The sequence below is a fragment of the Garra rufa genome, chromosome 20, assembly GCF_049309525.1.
Source record: "Garra rufa chromosome 20, GarRuf1.0, whole genome shotgun sequence".
Lineage (NCBI taxonomy): Eukaryota > Metazoa > Chordata > Actinopteri > Cypriniformes > Cyprinidae > Garra > Garra rufa.
Window position 1 is genome coordinate 147,536 of NC_133380.1, and position 21,857 is coordinate 169,392.

Here is a 21,857-nt window from a genome sequence, read left to right on the forward strand (position 1 = left end):
CCTATATCAGCAGCACCACACACTTACATTGTGTTACTCTCCTGAATGTGGGGCGGAGACTGAAACAGAAGAGAAAAAGTTCATGAATAAAGTCATTATTTTTGGTTTCTTTGCGCACAAAAAGTGTTCTCGATTCATAACATTACGTTGAACATGGACTATTGTAACAATGTCCTTAGTACCTTTCTGAGCCTTGAACGTGTCAGTTGTGTTGCTGTATATGCAGGGTCAGAAAGCTTTTAGATTTCATCAAAATATCTTAATTTTCAAGGTCATAATTAATGACAGAATTTTCATTTTTGGGTGAACTATCCCTAACTACAATAGTCCTGGTTTACAGCCATTATGATGACACACATGTTAATAGCATGTTAAAACAAGCTTGTTATTTTATTTTACATAGTTCTGAACTGAAACATTAGTCACATTGGGGCATTTGAACTACACAGATCTTAGTCACTTCACCACAATAAACTCTGCAGTCATATTTTTCTGTTACTCATGTCACACTCTAGCAAATGATACGGTGTGAACACATTCCCCTATTAAGCTTTGTCCTACATCGAGCTTTGAGTGGCACACTAGAGATCTGAGTTGATTAATGCGCCTAAAATATACACTGATGAATACCGCAGGTCTGCTATGTTGTTATCAGCACAGCACAATTACACATCTCCTAGTTTTCAGTCTCCCTTTGGATTTTTGTCACCTTACATGGATTATTAGCACAAATTAGACTTTCCCTTCATATACACTAAAAATAACTTGTGTGTTTTGGCCTTATGGTTGAATAAAGAACCTTTATTATCCATGGAACCTTTCCATCACCCAAAAGATTCTTCAGATTATTAACAGTAATTTCACAGTAAAAGTTCAAACTGGAATTATTTTATTAAAGGGATAGTTCACCCAAAAATAAAAATTATGTCATTAATTACTGACCCTCATGTAGTTCCAAACCTATAAGACCTTCGTTCATCTTAGGAACACAAATTAAGATATTTTTGATGAAATCCGAGTGCTTTCTGACCCTGCATAGACAGCAATGCAACTAAAATGTTCCCAGGCCGTAAACCATAATGACAATACTTTCTGTGCGCAAAGAAAACAAAAAGAACAACTTCTTTTGACAAAAAATTATCAAAACAAAAAAAAAAAATTTAATAAACTATATTGCACTGATGTACTCATGGTGCTCAGGTTTAGGAGTCTAGCCTGGGACATTCCTTTTTTTCTAAAAAAAAAAAAAAAAAAAGTAAATTCAGTCCTATGAATTGATGCTTTGAGATGTAGGAGCCCATAATACTGAGTAGCTCCACTAGAGGGCTCCACAAGGTGGACATAATTTCCCAAAGCAACAGGCAGTTCTATTTCTGTTTATCTTGTTGAAATTAGTTTTAAATGAGTCTGATTTCCATCTTTTATTTCTCTCTCTGGAACATTCTTTTCAAGTTGTTCACTTTTCACAACCATCTTGTGGCAATCAACTGTCCTTCTCCATAGGATCTTCAACTTAACAGTCCCAGTGAGCAACATGTCAGCTGTTGGCCTGATCTGTTTGGTGGGGGGAAGGGAGGGACAGCTTGTATTTCAGGCCCTAAGTGTGGCTCATTTGCGCATTTCTATATATAGATGGACAGTCAGCAGCTGATATCTTGTGACAGCTGAGGAGCTAAGGCCACACCAAAGCGTCACATCCTCCGCCATTTCTCTTTTAGAGTAACAGTGCTAACACATTCAGTTCAGTTCTGCAGTGGGAGAGGACCAGGACACCCCTCCCTCCTACTGAAAAATCACATCAAACCATAACAAGATGGCCTCCTTGTCGGTGGACCCAGTGAAGGAGCCGCGGATGTACCAGCAAACGCTCCTACAAGATGGGCTTTGTGATCTCCTGGATGCTAACAAGTTTGTGGACTGCGTTCTGAAGATCAAAGACAAAGAGTTTCCTTGTCATCGGCTAGTGTTAGCTGCCAGCAGCCCTTACTTCAAAGCCATGTTCCTTTCAGATCTGGAAGAGAGCAAAAAGCGGGAGATTGTTCTAAAGGACATCGAACCTGGGGTCATGGGAATGATCCTGAGGTACTTATACACCTCGGATATCAACCTGACTGAGCAGAACGTCCAAGACATTTTCATGGCGGCCAACATGTACCAGATTCCATCAATCTTCAGCGTTTGTGTCTCGTATCTGCAGCAGAAGCTGGTCCTCAGTAACTGTTTGGCCATCTTCAGACTGGGACTATTGTTGGACTGTCCACGTTTGGCTTTGGAGGCACGGGACTTCATCTGTGACCGGTATGCCCTCATCATTCGGGACCAGGACTTCCATCAATTAGGTCCTAGCGAGTTGGCGGCTGTCATCACATGTGACTCCCTGAATGTGGATCGAGAAGAGTTGGTGTTTGAATCTCTCATGGACTGGGTGGAGTACGACACGGCAGAGAGATTGAAGGACCTGTCGCAACTTCTACACTGTGTACGTTTCCGTCTTATCCCGACGAGTTACTTTAAAGAGAAAGTCGAGGGGCATAGATTGATCAAAACGAATCAGGAGCTCAAGAAGGAGCTTCAGATTGTCAAGGATGCACAGAAAGGACTGATGCACAGGGTCAAAAAGGTCAAGAAGCAAGGCGAGATTGTGAACTCTGATGACGAGGATGAGGAGGGTTTACTGCCAGGGATCCTAAATGACAATCCACGTTTTGGGATGTTTCAAACAGACCTTATATTGATGATTAGCGATATGGGAACAGTTGCTTATGACGTTGGCGCAAACGAGTGCTACGTGGCGTCTTCATCCACAGAGATCCCTAAGAACCACTGCAGTCTTGTCACAAAGGAAAACCAGGTCTTTGTCGCTGGAGGTCTTATATACAATGAGGAAAACAAAGATCAGCCATTCAGTTCGTACTTTCTTCAGGTAAGGCACGGTCAGCTCTTGCTATTGTTGCTTAACATGTTTGCATTACAAATCAAGGACTCAAAGCATCATGATTCTCTGGTTCTAAAAATACATTTGTGAGAATGACCCTCAGGGTTTGTTTTGCTTCAGAACAGCTGTTAAAGCTCCTCACATAATTTAAGGAAGCTTTGAAGGGATTGTGTTGAAGGAATCAAATATTTATATATTTGTATAAGAAGAAACAATGCTGTTAGATCATTCTCTTTTAATCTGAGCTCTTCTTCATCCAACAGTTTGATCCCATGAGCTCTGAATGGTTGGGGATGCCCTCACTACCAGATCCCCGCTGTCTCTTCGGTCTGGCTGAGGCTGAGAACTCTATCTATGTGGTGGGAGGAAAAGAGCTGAAGGAGGGAGAACGTGCACGAGATACTGTTTTGGTGTACGACAGACAGTGAGTAAAATCATATTGCAAATGAAATACATTCACAAAGCTTGTAGCAGCAGTTTTTACACTGAATTGTGGGAATATACGTTCATGTTAATGCATGTCAAAAATATGAAAAATGTAAACCAAGTGTGAGAGCAGACTATTTTCAGAGTTTTTACAATTCTCACTTAATAAATTGCAATTTTGTGCTATAAAGTCAGAATTACGAGAGTTAAACCCAAGTTTATATAGCGCAATTCTTATTTCTCAGAATTGTGAGTTTATATCTTGCAATTCTGAGAAAATGTCTGTTAACAAATTTGTTGGCGTAAGTTTTATTTCTAGTTTTCTAACATGACACACTATAACTGTCACAGCTCACAGTAGTGTTTTCTCTACATAGATTAGTGCGACCTGACCTGTGTGTGTGTGTTTGTGTGTGTCACAATCATGTCTTCTTAAAGGATTAGTTTACTCCAGAATTATAATTAACTGATAATTTACTCACCCCATGTCATCCAAGATGTTCATGTCTTTCTGTCTTTTTTTCCAAAATATATTTATTGACATTTTGTGCAGATACAACATCTTATGTATACAAAAGTTAGTAATCCACAGTTCTGCTTTTTTATCTCACCCCAATCCCCCTAACCTCCCAGATACAAAACACAAATAAATAACAATAACACAGTAAGTGTGGTTATTAAATGATACAATAAATGCACAAAGAAAGAACAAAACCAAATAAATAAAATAAAATAATAATAATACTAAATAAATAGTTTAATCCTCTTCTGCATCGTCAAGTGATAGATCAATAGTATCAATATAATTCAGTAAAGGTTTCCATGTTTTATAAAAAGTTTTTAAAGACCCTTTTAATGAAAAACTAATTTTTTCCAACTTTAAAGACAAAAGAATTTCTTTTATCCATCTATCATATGAGGGAGGTGACACATATTTCCATTTGAGGTGAATAAGCCTCCTAGCCAATAGTGTGGTGAAAGCAACGTCTTTTGTTGAAGGCAAATTTGGATTAAAAGAAATTCCAAACAGAGCTGTAAAAGGGTTTGGAGTGGCTGATATGTTAAAGGTTTTTTCAAAGGTATCAAATATTTTAGACCAAAACTCTGTCAATCTTGGACAAGACCAAAACATGTGGGTGTGATTTGCTGGAGATTGCTGGCACCTATTACAAGTGTTACTTTTATCTGGGTATATTTTAGCTAATCTGGCGTTAGTGTAGTGTGCTCGGTGAAGAATCTTGCATTGCATCAAACTGTGTCGGGCACATATAGAGGAAGAGTGTACTAACTTCAGTATATGATCCCACTCTATTTCACTTATAGTGACCCCCAGCTCTTGTTCCCAAGTCTTCTTGAGTGATTCAGATGAGTCAGAATTTAAAGAGTCTATTGATTCATAAACAACAGAGATTAGCCCTCTTCTGTCTGGGCTAAGAGAAAGAATGGTGTCCATTTTTGAATCGGGAGGAAGATTAGGAAACTGAGGAAACTGATTTTGTACAAAATGTCTAATCTGAAAGAAGCGAAAAAGATGGGTTTTAGGAAGATTAAACTTTTCTGACAATTCTGAAAATGATAAGTGTGAAAAAAAGAGAAGACTTTGCTAGTCGGAAACCTTGATCTCCAGGGATCTGACAGGCCTATCTGTTTAGTATAAGACTCTAACCCCCGGTTTCACAGACAAGGCTTAAGCCTAGTCCTAGACTAAAATGTAAGTCTGAGCTGTTTCAGCTGAAAGAAACTTGCACTGACTGATCTTAAAATATGTCAGATTTTTTGTTTTGTCTCAAGATGCACAACAGTAATGTTTTTACCTAAGGAATATTTCTAAAAACTACATAAATGTTCTAATTGAACAATGGCCTAATCCTGGCTTAACCTAAGCCCTGTCTGTGAAACCGGGCCTAAAAGTCTGGCAGAGTTGGACTGTTTTGAAGAAGACCTGTCCAATATTGTATTTTGAACCAAATTAAAATCTCCCCCTATAATTACGTATATGGTGACTATCAAGATTAGGGAGTGCAGAAAAAAATTAGCAAAAAATGTATCATTGTCCCAATTGGGACCATATATACGTGCTAAAACAACTGGGATTGTTTGTAAAATTCCAGACACAATCACATAACGACCATTCAGATCTGAGACCACTGATTCTGTAGTCACATCTGGAGTGCGAAGATGAGTTTCTTGTAAAAAAAAAAAAAATGATATCTCCTTTAAGGGACTGTAAGTGTGAAAGAACTTTTTTGGTCTTAACAATATTATTTAAACCTTTTACATTCCAAGAGATAAAACGAATATTTATATTTGATCTTGTTGTATTACCAGCCATTTGAATCATGAATAACTATTGTAGGATCCATGTGATGCAAAACATGGATACAGACAAAAGAGGAAAAAACAAAAACAAAGAAAAAAAAAAAGAAAAAAAAAAAGAAAACCTACAAGATCCATAAACATAAAACAATACGTTATCCCTAATCTCCCTTTAAACAATTGAACAATAACTTACGTACCTCTACGGATACCTTACTTCCTTTTTCACTCTTATTTAACCTGAAAACCTTATGTTTCCCCAGTAAGACATTTTAACCCCAAACGCAAAATAATACACATAAATGTATTTTAACAGTCCATCGAAAGAAGCTTGTTCTCCAGTCACAAATCTGGTAACGTTATACAACGCCTAAGCCTATACAATTTTTTAGGCAATTCAAAAACCTTAGAGTCCATTAAAACCGAACGGATGCAAAACATCTGCTTAACAAGACAGTAGAGAAGGGCATCGTAGAACACATAACCATGATCTGTATTAAATCAATACAGCCAGGGGCGTAGCAGCCAATTTAAAAGATGTTCATACAGTATAATAAATTCTAAATAGAAGAACAATGGGCATTTTACAGCACCAAAGTGGCAATTTGTGGATGCCCAAGAGATTTGCGCTGTGATTGGCTAAGTGTTAGTTCTCTCAAATCTAAGTAACAAATCAGAGAACATGGGCGGAAATATTGGCGCTAGGTCAAAAAAGTGCAGGGGACAGAATCACCTTTTTCTAAAAGTGAGGGGGACGTGTCCCCCCCGTCCCCCCTGGTTGCTACGCCCCTGAATACAGCTCCCAACTTATATAGTTCCGATAAAATTTGTGTCCTTCAGCATACGGCTGCGCCGCTTCCTGCTTTACCATTCCAATGACACAAATGTCAGGCACATCAGATTATTGAGAACCGCTGCGTTGAGAATCCAGATACCGCTTGCCCTCCTCCGCCGACGTAAACCATTTGTTGCTCCCTTCTTTGGTCATTATACGAAGCCTCGCAGGATACAAAAGGGCCGGTTTAAATCCCTGTTTGTACATTTCGGCCACGACTTCATGAAACTGAGCCCGCTGTTCCATTACTTCAGGGCTGTAATCTTCGTAGATGGCGATTGGTTTCCCTTGATACTGTAGTTCGCCTCGCTTTTTACGTGCCTCGCGAATGACTTTATCTTTTAGCTGGTAGCGATGAAAGCGGACCACAACAGCTCTTGGTCTCTCCCCTGGTTTAGGTTTAGCAGTGAGGGATCTATGCGCCCTGTCTAGCTCTGGGGGGGAGGTTAGAATCTGATCGCCAAAAACTTCAAAAAGCAGCTCGGAGAAAAAAGTCGTTGGCCGTGGACCTTCTATCGACTCCGGCACGCCGATGATCCGTCTGTTTTTCCGTCTACTCCGCGCTTCCAGATCGGCAGTCTTGGCTTTGAGCTTTGCGTTGCTCTCCGTTAATGCTGCGAGGGAGGTTTCTAGACGTTCCACTCGCTCATCCAGCGACTCCGCATGTGACTCTAGCGTGGTAAGTCTCTGCCCGTGATTGGTAACCGTGGCTTGCACACAGTCAAGTTGCACATCTAATGTTGAAATCGCAGCCTTGAACTCGGACGCCAAGGCCGCTCTATGTTCTTCCAGCAAATCTTTTAAAGCCGCCATGTTCACTCTGATGTCGCGGGCGCCTCGGCTTTCATGGTGGCTTCTTTCTTAGATGATTTCGCCATTTTACTTGCCATTTTAGTCAGACACTGTCATTCAAAAGTCGTCTAGTTATTTCTTATAGTTTGTCCGAAAAGATCGATGGGGTAATTGAAGAAATAAACGAGAAATGAACGGGGAAGATAGACAAACACGTCTACTCCATTGAACTGCTAACCGGAGTCTCGAAATTAAGGTTTTTGAGGAAAAATTTATTTTTTAGGTTTTTTTTTTTTTTTTAGAAAAATGATCAGCCATTAAAACAAAAAAAAGTATATACCTTTTAACCACAAAAGTTCATCTTGCACTAGCTCGACTTCATGCATTACGTAGTCACATTGGAAAGGTCACACCAGATGTAGACGGAAGTAACATAAGCCTTATTGTGTAAAATTGATAAGTAACTTAATTAAAAAGAAAACAAATGTTTCATGATCTTGAGATGATACCTTTCTAGGATGGTCCTTGCCATAACCCCTAATCAATAGGATGATCTGCTGATAATCATATGCTTTCACACAGGTCATTCAAATGGGGAGAGTCGGACCCTCTTCCATACGCAGTTTATGGACATGGAATCATTTCACACAAAGGACTGGTCTATGTGATAGGTGGAAAAACTGAGAGCAAGTGAGTATGCCAGGTTGTCTTTGGATTTCATAACCAGACTTAAAGGGATAGTTCACCCAAAAATGAAAATTCTGTCATTAATTACTCACTCTCATGTCGTTCCAAACCCATAAGACCTTCATTAATCTCGGAACACAAATTAAGATACATATGATTAACTCCAAAGGCTTTCTGACCCTGCATAGACAGCAAAGCAACTACCATGTTCAAGGCCCAGAAATGTAGTAAGGACATCATTAAAATAGTCCATGTGTCATCAATAGTTCAACCATAATTTTATAAAGTTATGAACACACTTTTTTCTGGAACTTAAATGTGGTAGGACCGTTGCTGTCTGGAGGGTCAGAAAGGTCTTGGATTTCATCAAAAATATCTCAATTTGTGCTCTGAAGATAAACCTTACGGTCTTACGAGTTTGGAACGACATAAGGGCGAGTAATTATTTTGGGGTAAATTAACCCTTTATATGAAATGTGATATGCAGGAAATGCCTGAGGAGAGTTTGTGTCTATGACCCCTCTAAGTTTGAATGGAAGGATTTGGCACCCATGAAAACCGCCCGCTCGCTGTTCGGCACTGCTGTTCACAAAAACAAAATCTACGTGGTGACTGGAGTCACTGATACTGGCCTGACTAGCAGCGTGGAGGTCTATGACATTGCCAGCAACACGTAAGTCACACACTTTTTTTTTAAGTCATAATTTGTCAAGACTCCTTAACTGAGATAAGATTCTCACTTGATGTCTCCTGCTTAGCTGGTCAGAGTTCGTAGAGTTTCCTCAAGAACGAAGCTCTCTTAACCTGATCGAACTGGGCGGCTGCTTGTATGCTGTAGGGGGTTTTGCCATGATGCCCAATGAGACCACAGAAAAACTGGAGCCTACTGAAATGAACGACATATGGAGGTGAGTATTTATGTTCTGCACAAACTGGTTTAATGAGACGAGACTTAAGTTGGAATTTGAGGTTAAATTATGAATTGCCTGACAGGTTTGAGGAGGAGGAGAACTGTTGGAATGGGATCCTAAGGGAGATCCGTTACGCTGCAGGGGCCACGGTGCTTGGAGTACGTCTGAACACCTTGAGACTCACAAAGATTTGATCTACAGCTTGAGAAAACACACAGTAAACAATGTCACCCACATCTTCATAAAAAAGCATTACATATTCCATTGAATCATTTCTCACAGACTTTGTGTTGAAATACAGTAGTTATTTTGCAATAGATAAAAGAGCATACTTGGATATTGCTGTTCCAAGAACACTCAGCAAACACAACAAACACAAGACCATCTTTTTTTTTTTTTTTCATAAGAATGCTTTGTTAGTAATTTCAGGTCATTAAATGTTGAATCATTTGAGTTATTTAAATATCCATGTACATTGATTTCTACCATTCTATTATTTGTTATTTTAGATGACAACTACAATTGAACATTTTGCAATTATGACCAAGTACAATGTTCTTACATTTAAAAACAAACAAAAAAAAAGGAAATATATGGCATTGACTTAACAATAACCAAATATACTGTAGACAATGACCAAACTAAAATGAAAACACAGTCTGTGGTAAATGTCAGCACAGATATTGTCATACACCCTTTAAAGCCACATGAAAATAAAAAAGGTGAAAGAATACAAGGATTTTATATTATGTTATGTTGATACTGCTTGAGCTTCAGAGTCATTTTGTCATCATGAATAATAAACAGCTAGCGCTGTGAACACAAACACTCTGGAATGAAGAGATCTGAACACCTTTCAGGTTTTGAAACATTGTGCATAGACCAAAATATTCTTAAGTACATAGACAGAAATGAAAACACTACAGGAATAAAATAAGATTGTAATACCCAATTCATAAAAAATAGCAAAAATATTGCTGTGTAAAAACATTTACAGATCTGAAACTATTAGATTTGTGTCTACAAGTGCAAAAATGACCAGTTAAAAACAATAAAAAATAGATTTTTAATTCAGAAGATCAAACATTAGAGTCTGCATGAGACTAATGAATACTAAATTCTGATGAATACAACTATTTTTTTCATTAATAATATAATACAATCTCTAATAACTCAACTGTTAAAGTTCAGCCTGAACACTGAACTTGAATGAATTTAAACATCACCAAAAACACAAAACTTTAAGGTTTTTGAACTTTTTAACAAAACAAATGAGTATAGTCACTCACACTTTAAACAACGATGGAGAATCAATTTGATTTTGAAGGTGCTTCTGAACAAATACAACAAAAAAATAACAGAAATAATAAAACAATCACAAAATGCATGCCAGTCAAAAGTTTATGAACAGTAAGATTTGTAATGTTTTTAAAGACGTCTCTTCTGCTCACCAAGCCTGCATTATTTGATTCAAAGTACAGCAAAAACAGCACAGTTTTGAAATATTCTTACTATTTAAAATAACTGTTTTCTATTTAAATGTATTTTGAAATATAATTTATTCCTGTGATCAAAGCTACATTTTCAGCATCATTATTAAAAATTATTCAGCATCATGCTGTTCAAGAAACATTTATTATTATTAATATTAATAATAATAACAACATTTAAAACTTTTTTTTTCAAGATTATTTGATGAATAGAAAGATACAAAGAACAGCATTTATCTAAAATAAAAAGCTTTTGTAACATCATACACTATACCATTCAAAAGCTTGGAGTCAGTATAATTTTGGGGAAAATAAAAATCTAGAAATAAATACTTTTATTTAGCAAGTATGCTTTAAATTGACCTTAAGTGATGCTAAAGACATTTATATTGTTACAAAAGAATTCTATTTCAGATAAATGCTGTTCTTCTGAACTTTCTATTCATCAAAGAAACCTGAAAAAATTCTACTCAGCTGTTTTCAACATAATAATAATAATAAATGTTTTTGAGCAGCAAATCAGAATAATAGAATGATTTCTGAAGGATCATGTGCTGGTGTAATGATGCTATAAATTCAGCTTTGAAATCACAGAAATAAATTACATTTTAAAATATATTCAAATAGAAAACAGTTATTATAAAATAGTACAAATATTTCAAAATGTTATTGTTTTTGTTGTACTTTGGAACAAATAAATGCAGGTTTGGTGAGCAGAAGAGACTTCTTTAAAAAACAATAAAAATCTTACTGTTCAAAAACTTTTGACTGGTAGTGTAAGAGCTAAATAAATGTTTATAAAAACCCTTATACCAACAAGCAAGAAAAGTGCCAAAAACTGAATTAACTGACTGCACATTTCCACCAACAAGACCTGCGTTACTCACTCATCAAGTCCCAAAATACATACATATATATCACCCTAAACACAAATAGTGCTTATTGACAAACTCTGACATAAAATAAAGCATCTAAACCAATCAAAAGTATCCAAAAGCTATATAAACCGAATATGTTTTTGTCTATTTATTATTCAGTTAATATACTGTACATAAAAGCATATATATGTCTTACATTTAGTGTTCTACATCTTGGTAATACTTTAGTATCTTACTTAATACTTTTTGCCTAACTAGGGATTATCAACGTGTGATATGGGAACAGAAGGAATATCAGAATGAGTATCAGAGAATATATGACATGAAAACAAATGAAATCTCACACTCTGCTACATAAAAAGTATCTCTGCCTCGCAAAGAAACAATATTATAATACAGAGCAGTAGTTACAGGTTCCTAGAGTCTGTCCTTCCAGCGGAGTAGAGCGGCGTAAGGGAACGAAGCTGGGAATGTGAAGGACCCCCGTCCACCGAGTGAAGCATAGATGATGGAAAAGAGACTACGCCATGCAGATGTGGGCTGATATCCCTCAGCATTTCCATCCCGACTGGTAGTTCTTGGTTTGCAGCTGATTCTGTTTGATTGGTTATAGCAGAGGAGTCCATAAGTGGAGGGTTTCTGACCTGGGAACACTTTTCTCTGTGAGCTTTCAGCATGTTGGAGAAGCGGAATCGCTGGCCGCAGGCTTCACAGGGGTAAGGCTTCTCTCCCGTGTGCGTACGCCGGTGCCGCTTCATATTGGGACGACTCGTGAAGCTCTTCCCACAGATCTCACATATATATGGTTTCTCTCCTAGGGAAAAGAAAACAGCAGACCTCTTAGACAGACTGTATATGAGGGACATCCTACAGAATGGAGTTGGAGTTGGAAACATCTTGAAAAAAAAATCTTTTTCCACTAATTTGGTCTGTCTGCAAATTGTATAATATCCAAGGTACACATTTCTAGTAACTGTGCAGTTAATTCTCATATTGTATTTTCAGGAAGTTTTGTAATATTCGTCCTCTTTCCAAATTTGCCACTATTGAAACACAGTTAGTATATAATTTACTTAGAAGGGTTATATTGACCTATTTAGGTTTTGCTTACATCTACTTTGTAAATATATTTTTTGCTGTTTAATATATTTTTTTTAGCGGTAAATCAACAACAATTACAATTTTAACAATATTTCGAGAGTGATTTTTGAGATTTCTTGTATTTTGTATCCAACTTTTCTCTGTAAAAGGCATAGTTCGTCATACTGATATCAAAGTTAAGATTCATTATTTTGAATACAAATTGAACCAAAAACTCATAACATCATAACAATCATAACATCCCAGTTGATAATTCAGTATGCTTTATTTTTGACAAAACATCTGATGTTTCGGTCGTGACAGTAAAGTGTTGGTAGCGACCGCATTACATTACACAATGTTAACCCACATACTAAAACATACTAAAATACTAAAAAAATTCATAACTGGACTAAAATTGTTTATTTCCCCCAAATAAAGGATTATGTGTTCCTTTTTCATCGAAATGACATGTTTTGGTTGTGACTTTTATGGTATGAACAATTTTAGATACTTTTGAACCTAGCTCAAAGATGCTAATTAGCACATGGTTAGCTAATGCAATTCTGAACAGTTGTAAACACATAAAAACTAAATGTTATGGGAAAACACCCAAAAAAAACAATGTCACTACCAAAACTTCACCAAATGTTTTGGTCCTGACAGTTTCGGTCGCGACCATTTTAGATGCTTTTAAACCTAGCTCAAAGATGCTAATCAGCACTTGTTAACTAGCACAGTTCTAAACAGCTATACACACATAAAAACTACATTTTATGAAAAAACACCCAAAAAACAATGTCACTACCGAAACTTCGCCAAATATTTTGGTCGTGACTGTTTTGGTACTGACAATTTTAGATGCTTTTGAACCTAGCTCAAAGATGCTAATTAGCACATGGTTAGCTAGCACAGTTCTGAACAGCTGTACACACATACAAACAAAATGTTATGGAATAACATCCAAAAAAGTGCTTAATTGGTAGTGTTTAATAGTGACAATCCTTAAATGTAAACACAGATTTTCCGATTTTTTAAAACATTTACCTCAAAATGATAGCTTACCATGTTCCTATGAGAGAGAGGGACATAAATACGTTCTGACCATAGTTAAAATCAGTCTCAGCCAATGAACTAATACATACAGTGTTTCGGTAGTGACATGAAAATGTGGGAAACATTTTTTTACATAAAGATGATCTATGATTTACAAAAAAAGTATAATTATTTTTTTTTAAATTCACTTTTTTTTTTAAATCTAAAAGATTTTTAAAAACAACAACAGAATAAAATTCTAAAATTATTTTTAGAAGTAGAAATTTAGCAGTTAGGGTTCAGGACAGCCACCTCCCAACTGCAAGTACCCACTAAATGATGATTTTATATAAATTAAGCTTACTAATATTTTAAATATTATTGTGGGTTTCAATCAATAATAGAAGGATCTTAGTAAACATCTAAGATTGGAAAACTTAAATGTTTTTAAATATGTTTTTTGGTTGTGGGACAGCAGTTTGCACCAGTTCTGTTGAATGGCCCATATAGGATTTCTCACCTGTGTGTGTCTTCATGTGTTCATCAAAATACTGTTTCATATTGAAGTCCTTCCCACACCATTGACACATGAACTGCTTGTGTCCGATGTGGATGCTCATGTGAGAGCGCAGTTGGTACTTATACTGAAATCGCTCACTGCAAACCTAAAGGACAAGACATGGGCAAATTTCAAACCTGGCCAGGAAATAATAACAAAAATTATGAAACAAAATATTCTGGTCCTGGATGCTTATTGGTCAATTCAACTGTGCTAAAATATGCAATGAAAAAACATATTTTCAAGTATCAAGATTTTCTGATTCAAACTTTTTTAAATATGTCATATTCACAATATACTGCACAAAAACCAGGATTGCATTGACCTGCCAGCAACCCACCAAAATACAATAAATAATTTTGTATTAACTATATTTTTATTAAATAATTGTAATAAATGTTAATGTACCTTTTATGTATTTTTATTGTGAAGCAAAAATTTAAATAGTCACAGCTTCTCCTGCTTAATTTGATCGTACCTCACATTGGAAAGGCTTTTCTCCTGAATGTTGGAGAGAGTGGACCTTCAGTGACATGCTCCTTTTAAAAGACTTGCCACATGTCTCACAGGTAAATGGCATCTCTTTTGTGTGGGCTGAGGATGTGTACAACAAGTAAAAGATTAGTCAGATGGTAAAAGTTGAATGTTTAAAGTATGAAAGACAGTCAGAGACCATCAGTAAAGGTTTGAGAGAGAAAATGGCAGCAGCACAACTCACCGACCATGTGCTTGCGTACATGAGCCATTGTGTAGAATTTCTTCTCACAGATCTCACAAGTGTACTTCTTCTCAGCATAGCCATGGACAATCTTATTGTGTTCATGGAGCGACCACAGCTTCCTGAAAGCTTTTCCACATGCTAGACACTACAAAATGAGACAAGGCCAGTTAAAAACAGTTTTTCTAATATTAAGAAGCAGTAAAGTCATTACATTTCATATAAATTTCAGATTTTTTTTAAATTATATATTTAAGAAATAATAAAAAAGTCAATACTGTCAACTACTTTTCCCATCATGATTACATTGATAATAATAATAAAGATTTTTTTTATGTTACTGTTTGTCCTAAAACCAAAGAAAAAAAGTCCCCAAAAAATATTGATATATAACAAATATGATAAATTCTTAATTCATAATATAAATAAAATATATATTATATATATATATTATATATTTAAAATAAATATAAAATATATAAAAAATATTGAATTAAGAATTTATCTCTCTCTCTCTCTCTCTCTCTCTCTCTCTCTATATATATATATATATATTTGATAAATTCTTAATTAAATATTCTTATATATTTTATATTTATTTAAAATATTTTTTTTTTTGATGAAATATTAATTATATAAATAAACTATCTAAAAAATCTAATATATATATAAATAAATATAAAATGTTTTTTAATATAATTTTGAAGGAATACATATATATACACACACACACTGTATGAACAAATACGATAAATTCCTAATTCATAATGTAAATAAAATATATAAGAATATTTAAAATAAAACACAATAAAAATTAAAATAATAGGAAAATGTTTATTTTAAAATATAATTGTGAAGGAAACAATGTATACATAAACAAATCAAATTCTTAATTCATAATATAAATAAAAAATATATAAAAATATCTAAAATATTTACAATATGTTTTTAATATAATTTTGAATGAATTTATATGATACACTCTTAATTTGTTATAGAAATAAAATATATTAAAATATGTATTTTAATTTAAAAATATAAATAAATCTACAAATATAAGTGGTTTTAACTTAATATTTAATTCTTAACATTAATAAAATATATTAAAATATTACAAATAAATACAATAAAAAAACGTAAATATAAAAATGTTTTTAACACAAATTTGAAGGAAAACATGTATACATAAACTGATCAAATTAATTCTTAATTCATAATATGAATAAAATATATAAAAATATTGCAAATATATACAATAAAATTTTTAAATATAAATAAATATAAAAATATAAAAACGGTTTTAATATAATTTTGAAGGAATATATGATAAATCCTTAATTCATAATAGAAATAAAATATATTAAAATATTTAAAATAAACAATAAAAATTTTTTAAATTTTAAAATGTTTTAATATAATTGTGAAGGAAAAAATGTATGTAAACAAATTAAATAAATTCTTAATTCATAATATAAATAAAACATTAAAATATCAAAAATATATACAATAAAAATATAGATAAATATAAAAATGTTTTAATATAATTTTAAAGGAATATTTATATGTATAAATTCTTAATTCGTAATATAAATAAAACAAAAAAATCTAAAATATACACAAATATAAAAATGTTTTCTAATATAAGTGTAAAGGAATGTGTATATATATATAAATAAGCAGATATGATAAATACGTAATTCATAATATAAATAAAACATAAAAAATATCTAATATTGATATATGCATTAAAAATAAACACTATAAATATAAAAACTAAAATGTATTTGGAAATGTCTTGTTGTACCACATGACTTCAATCCGACATCTTAAAATATTTTTGGATTTGGAAGTTTTTGAACTATAAATAAGCATTTTTTCCCTAAAAAAATAATCATTTAAAAAAGTACTTTCTTCTTCACGATATCAAAACAGATGTATCACTCTGACATAATTGACTTTGTGCCCTGCCACAATAATATAGAAGTGAAACACATCAATGAATATATCCATTCCAGAGAAAAAAAGCCTACCTGTATGTTCTTCTCACAGTCGGTCTGCTGATGCAGCAGTAGCTCGCTCTCCATTAGGAAGCGCTTTCCACACTTGTCACAGATATGCATGCGGTTATGTGTCACGTTCATGTGTTTCTCTAGGTACCAGCGGTTGTTAAATGTCTTGGGGCACCTCACACAGGTAAAGCTCTGAAACTTCAAGCCATCCTGGTCCAGATGCTCCTCACTGTTCCCACCATGAGCCGTCTCTTGCCTCTCTCTCGCACTGTTTCTCTTGGAGACCATCGCGGCAGCATCAGCGGAGGCCCGGGTTTGTCGTACTGTTCTTTCCGACATGAATGCAGGTAATGCATGCTCACTTTCCTCCTCACTGGTGCCTTCAAGTCTCACATCATCATCCTCACTTAGCTCATCTTCCTCCTCATCCAAAGCCACGTCGTCTCTTGATTCCTCAACAGTCTCATCGCTCCTCCTTCCTTTGCCAGAAAGCTGTTGTCCTGAGGGCGACTGAGCTGCTCCACTTCCCTCTAAACCTTTAGACACATTAAGTGTTTGGTTGTTCAAGTTGAGCTCTACAATAATTTGCTCTCTATTAAAAGCATCAAGATCCTCAGGATCCTTCAGGTTGTCAGTTTCCCTCCCTTCCACTTTACAACCGCCTACTTGCACTTGACACCCATCGCCAACCTGAACAGCATATGGGTTTGCATCACCTTTCCCTCCGTAGATTCTGGCACAGGTGGGATCCTTCTCTTGCTTGATCTCCATGTGAAAGTTGGAGTTCACTGAGTTGCTCCAGCTCTGAGCGCTGACTTCCTGTTTGGCTTGGTCCACGCTGGGACTGGTTTCCAGCGAGCCTCTATTAATGAGCTCATTGCAGGAAGCGGCGATGTTGCTCATCTGGAGCACCGTGGCTGCTTTGAGCACGTCTTGGGCATTGCAGCTGGAGACGAGCAGCTTGGAAGTGTAGATGAAGTTGAGGATCTGCTGCAGGCCTTGGGGCTTGAGGGTCTCCAGAGAGAGTTCCACGCGCCGCAGCTCCTTACTCGAAGCAAACAGAGAGTGGAAGAAGGGGCTGTAGGCTGCTAGGACACCCTTGTGGGCCTGGAAAGAAGTCTGGTGGTGCAGGAGGACGATGTCTACGTCACATAGGTCTGGCTGGAACAGACGCTGCTTGTTTAGTCTGTCCATTAAAAAGGTGCAGTGAAGGGCCACATCCTCAACGAGGGAGAACTCTACAGATGGATGCTCAGCAGTTTTCTCCACTATGAGCTACAACAGAACATCAGATTGAATTGAGATACATATTGGCGGTACTGAAAGTAAACAATGCCACTGAACCGAACGAAACACATTTAGCAGATTATTGCTGCTGAAAATGGTCAATTATTGTCATTTATTGGGCTGCACTAATCGGTCAGACCTATAGACTGCCAAAGGTTATAACAAACCGAGGAGCAGAGTGCAAAAACTGTCTGAGGAACAAAAGGCGTTTGTGTTTGGCCAAACTGAACCAGGATTTCCAGAACAAGAATCTTGACAACATTTGTGTTTGTTCTTATTATTTCTGGTCAGGTAGGTGAAATATTAGGCTAATATCTTAATTAATACTGCTCGTTCGTATATTTACCCCCTTACCACTTTAGTTTGTCAAAATATTGTGCCCTTTCCTGCTTACTAAGTCCTTTTCTATATGGTTTAGCAGCTTCCACATTTATTACGTGGTTTAGACAGCATAAATTAGCAGAACAACTTATTCAGTAGTACATTAACCGTGCAATCCATGCCGTTGTTTACATCCGAGTATCGAAGTACTGGACAGCAAAATGCTCATTGTTTTTTGACTCATTTTATCTGTTTAAAAAAAAAATAATAATAAAAAAAACGTAATAATTATGCACACCTGAATAAAATGAGTTTTCACTTCCAGCTTATGGGCAAATACATATTAATTATAAATGATTAAATACACAATTAATAGTAGTTATTAAGGTTGATGATGGTTGGAAAAACGAAATATGACCAGAACATCAACTTGCATGAATAATAATGCACACACTCTATACAGACAAGCAAACATATCTGAAGATACCTGAAATATTCTATTTTCTACATATTATTATTGTTTATTTTAAACATATTTATTAAATAAAACATTCTCTTTTATTTCTTTGATAGTGTCAAGTTTGATATTTTTATTTTGTTTAATTATATTATTTCACGTCCTAATTCTGACAGATATATCAACAAACGACAATTCTCATTCAAGTTACAGTATTCTCCAAAGTCATGAACTGGGATAGGTAAAATATGTAAAAATAGTACCTTCAGGGGTGCAACAGTTTGTCAATGGGGAAGTACCCTCAAACAGACATCTTTGTACCTTCTGTACCCCTAAAGGATTCATAATAGTACCATAAAAGTACATTTTACTACCTTAAGGGTACATATTGCTATTAATAAGTACAGGTAATACACACCTTTTAAGGGTGAAGAAAGTATAAAGGTGTCCCTTTGAGGGAACTGCCTCAGTGTCAAGTTGTACCCCTAAAGGTACAAATTTTGCACATTTTTGTCAAAGTGTAGTTTATTTTGTTAAGGTTTGTATTGAAATTCGAACAGATATTTCGATAATAAAATTCATTACATCAGCATCTTATCAAAAAGTAGCAGAAAGTTGTTGAAGCTCTCGACAGATGTGAAAGCTGCATAAAATCAGCACATCTGTATGACATGCACACATCATCATTCAGATGTGACTGATGTCTGTCAGATTGCACAGGCCGAGTAAACATTCAGAAATATGCAGGTAACAAAAACAATCAGAGAAGGCTCTTACTACCATGGTGATTCAGTGGTCTCTGCTTCGAAGGAGTACCGTCTCCCCTCCCTAGCATTTCAGAGCTTCGTTTTCATGAAAATAGCTGTCATTTATATCCACACTGCGCTCTTGTGTTTAGACATCTGTCCTTTTTCGCCATGTCCGCCTGCAGAAGGGCTCGCACTCTCGGCCAGGGGAGTGATGATGATTGGAGGTCGAAAATCATATGGGTCGTTTTGTCTGGAGCTTTAAAGCGACAGGGACGTGATTAAACGAGGGGAAACCACAATTCGCGGCTTTCGAAGCGAAATTATGGTGACAAATGGCAGAATAATCGCTTAGGTAGAACAAATTTTTGGATGGATTCAAACCGTCTCCTTGAGCACCTGGCGCCCGCTGCGCAGTCAGAGCCCATAGCAGCGGGGTCAGCGAGTCCACAGCGGAGTGAACCGGTTCACCGCAGACAACGCGGAACGCTCCGGCCACGCGGTGTCGCTAGAACACAGCTTTTATCCACGGTATAGCTCTGCCTCTGCCTGAGATGTTTCATTGATTTTTTTCCCCGCCACAATTTATTACATCTGTAAAAGAATGATACTTTTCAAGTTTTGAAATTGCTATTTGATATTTGACGTCCTACTCTTAAAATATTTTATTAACCGACTTAAAAGGTCGTGCAAAAATGTTTTGTGAGGGAAAAACGTAATAAATCCTTTTGTTATGATCTCGGGTTTGCTGTCAGTGTAACTGTTAGTTGGCCTAGGTCCCTCCAGATCATTAAAATCTAGTTTATTATACCAAAAGGCAAAAGTGTTTATCAGAGTCAGAGTTTTTCCAAGACTTTGTGCGCATAGGCCATCAAAAATGACATAAAGGCCACAGAAATGTTAAATATGGCTGATAAAATTATGTATTATGTCTTATTAGGAGCTAATATTTAGTTTTTAGGCTTATGTAGCTCTGCAGAGGTTGGTGTGCTGAGCGTATACTTAACCCTTGTGCGTTCAAAAAAAAAAAAAAAAGTTACACATAGGTGCAAAATGGACAAAAATGTCCATGTCCAAAAATATGATTTATTAATATTTTTTTCCCCTTTCACTGATGTCGATTTTTTAACCAGCATCTGTTCTATCCATACCAAACATTCATTAATTTTCAGAATTGTAACCCTTTAAATGCTGGTTTGTGCAAAAATGCCACAGGTGTTTTTTTATGAAAAAAAATGAAAACTAGTAGTTAATTTCCATATACTACATACTAAGCTGATTTTTTTTCTTTGCTTATTAGATTATTGGGAGTGTCAGTGAAGAACAACAACACTAATTTTGAGGCATTTATATTTGTTATGTAGTGTTAGATTTTAAAAATAATTAATGTATATGCCAAATTTAAAATCTAGTAAAAAAAAATTAAAGATTTAAAATTTGAAGCCTTGCCAACAGAATTAATGCCTATTAGCAAATATTACATAATTTTATAGTCAAATGGCCCTGGGTTAAAAAACTGTAGTTTGAATGGGTTTCAATGTGGACATTTTTGTCCTTAAGGTCCTTAGTGTGAGTATTTTTTGTATGGAGGGTATATTGATTTTTTGAAGGAAATGAGGATGAAATATTAACATTTCAATAAAAATAAACACCTGAGCCAAAATTTATGCAGCTGGCATTAACACAGACAGACAAAAAAACTAAACTGAAATGGACAAAAATGTCCATAAGGTCGCACAAGGGTTAAGTTAATGTATAGATAGATAGATATAGACGGGAGAGAATGAATTGTTGAATTAAGTCATTATTTTCCTTTGTGCACAAAAAGTTCAAGTTCAAGTTCAAGTTCAGTTTATTTGTATAGCACATTTACAACAGCCGTTCAGGCTGACCAAAGTGCTTCACAGAAAACATAATCATAAAACAAAACCACCAAGCAGATTCACACACCCCATTTAAAACAACTATATATCAGAATTAAAACACTAAAGAGAAAAAATGGGTTTTGAGCAGGGACTTAAAAGAAGACAGAGAAGGTGCCATTCTGATCTCTAAAGGCAAAGAGTTCCAAAGTTGAGGCCCTGCTACCGCAAATGCACGTGCCCCTCTACGCTTGAGCCTCGTATGAGGCACTACTAATAGAGCCTGGTCACAAGATCTTAGTAATCTAGAAGGAGAATACAGATGAAGAAGTTCAGAGAGATAGACTGGAGCTAGGTTATGTAGCGATTTATACACAAACAGAAGGATTTTAAAGTGAATTCTCTGAGAGACTGGCAGCCAATGTAGATCTTTCAGAATCGGTGTGATGTGTTCATGTTTATGGCATTTACGAAGAAGTCTTGCTGCGGCATTTTGAACAAGTTGTAGGCGTG

The 21,857-nt window shown here is 35.6% G+C and overlaps 2 protein-coding genes across 3 annotated transcripts; one reads left to right on the forward strand and one right to left on the reverse strand.

The window, feature by feature from the left end:
• The first annotated feature begins 1,685 nt into the window (after positions 1-1,685).
• Positions 1,686-10,543, forward strand: LOC141293327 (kelch-like protein 40a). The gene is made up of 6 exons (XM_073825350.1): positions 1,686-2,923; positions 3,199-3,359; positions 7,887-7,994; positions 8,479-8,664; positions 8,750-8,899; positions 8,985-10,543. The coding sequence occupies exons 1-6, from the start codon at positions 1,814-1,816 to the stop codon at positions 9,094-9,096; spliced, it is 1,827 nt and encodes a 608-aa protein (XP_073681451.1). The 5' UTR covers positions 1,686-1,813; the 3' UTR covers positions 9,097-10,543.
• LOC141293326 (zinc finger and BTB domain-containing protein 47-like) lies at positions 9,626-19,887 on the reverse strand. 2 transcript variants are annotated; one of them, XM_073825349.1, is made up of 6 exons: positions 19,517-19,887; positions 16,693-17,946; positions 14,663-14,810; positions 14,423-14,538; positions 13,906-14,050; positions 9,626-12,084 (listed from the first exon to the last, which is right to left on the reverse strand). In XM_073825349.1, the coding sequence occupies exons 1-6, from the start codon at positions 19,517-19,519 to the stop codon at positions 11,678-11,680; spliced, it is 2,073 nt and encodes a 690-aa protein (XP_073681450.1). In that variant the 5' UTR covers positions 19,520-19,887; the 3' UTR covers positions 9,626-11,677. The 2 variants fall into 2 exon arrangements, with proteins under 2 accessions (XP_073681450.1, XP_073681449.1); XM_073825348.1 differs by having other exon boundaries at positions 19,514-19,887.
• Positions 19,888-21,857: the final 1,970 nt, after the last annotated feature.

Coding starts and splice junctions, on each gene's coding strand:
- LOC141293327 (XM_073825350.1), top strand. CDS start 1,814: ATGGCCTCCTTGTCGGTGGACCCAGTGAAGGAGCCGCGGATGTACCAG. Junction 2,924..3,198: donor TCAGTTCGTACTTTCTTCAG/GTAAGGCACGGT, acceptor TTCATCCAACAG/TTTGATCCCATGAGCTCTGA. Junction 8,900..8,984: donor GAAATGAACGACATATGGAG/GTGAGTATTTAT, acceptor ATTGCCTGACAG/GTTTGAGGAGGAGGAGAACT.
- LOC141293326 (XM_073825348.1), bottom strand. Junction 14,811..16,692: donor ACTGTGAGAAGAACATACAG/GTAGGCTTTTTT, acceptor CTCATTTTGTAG/TGTCTAGCATGTGGAAAAGC. Junction 14,539..14,662: donor TGTACGCAAGCACATGGTCG/GTGAGTTGTGCT, acceptor ACACATCCTCAG/CCCACACAAAAGAGATGCCA.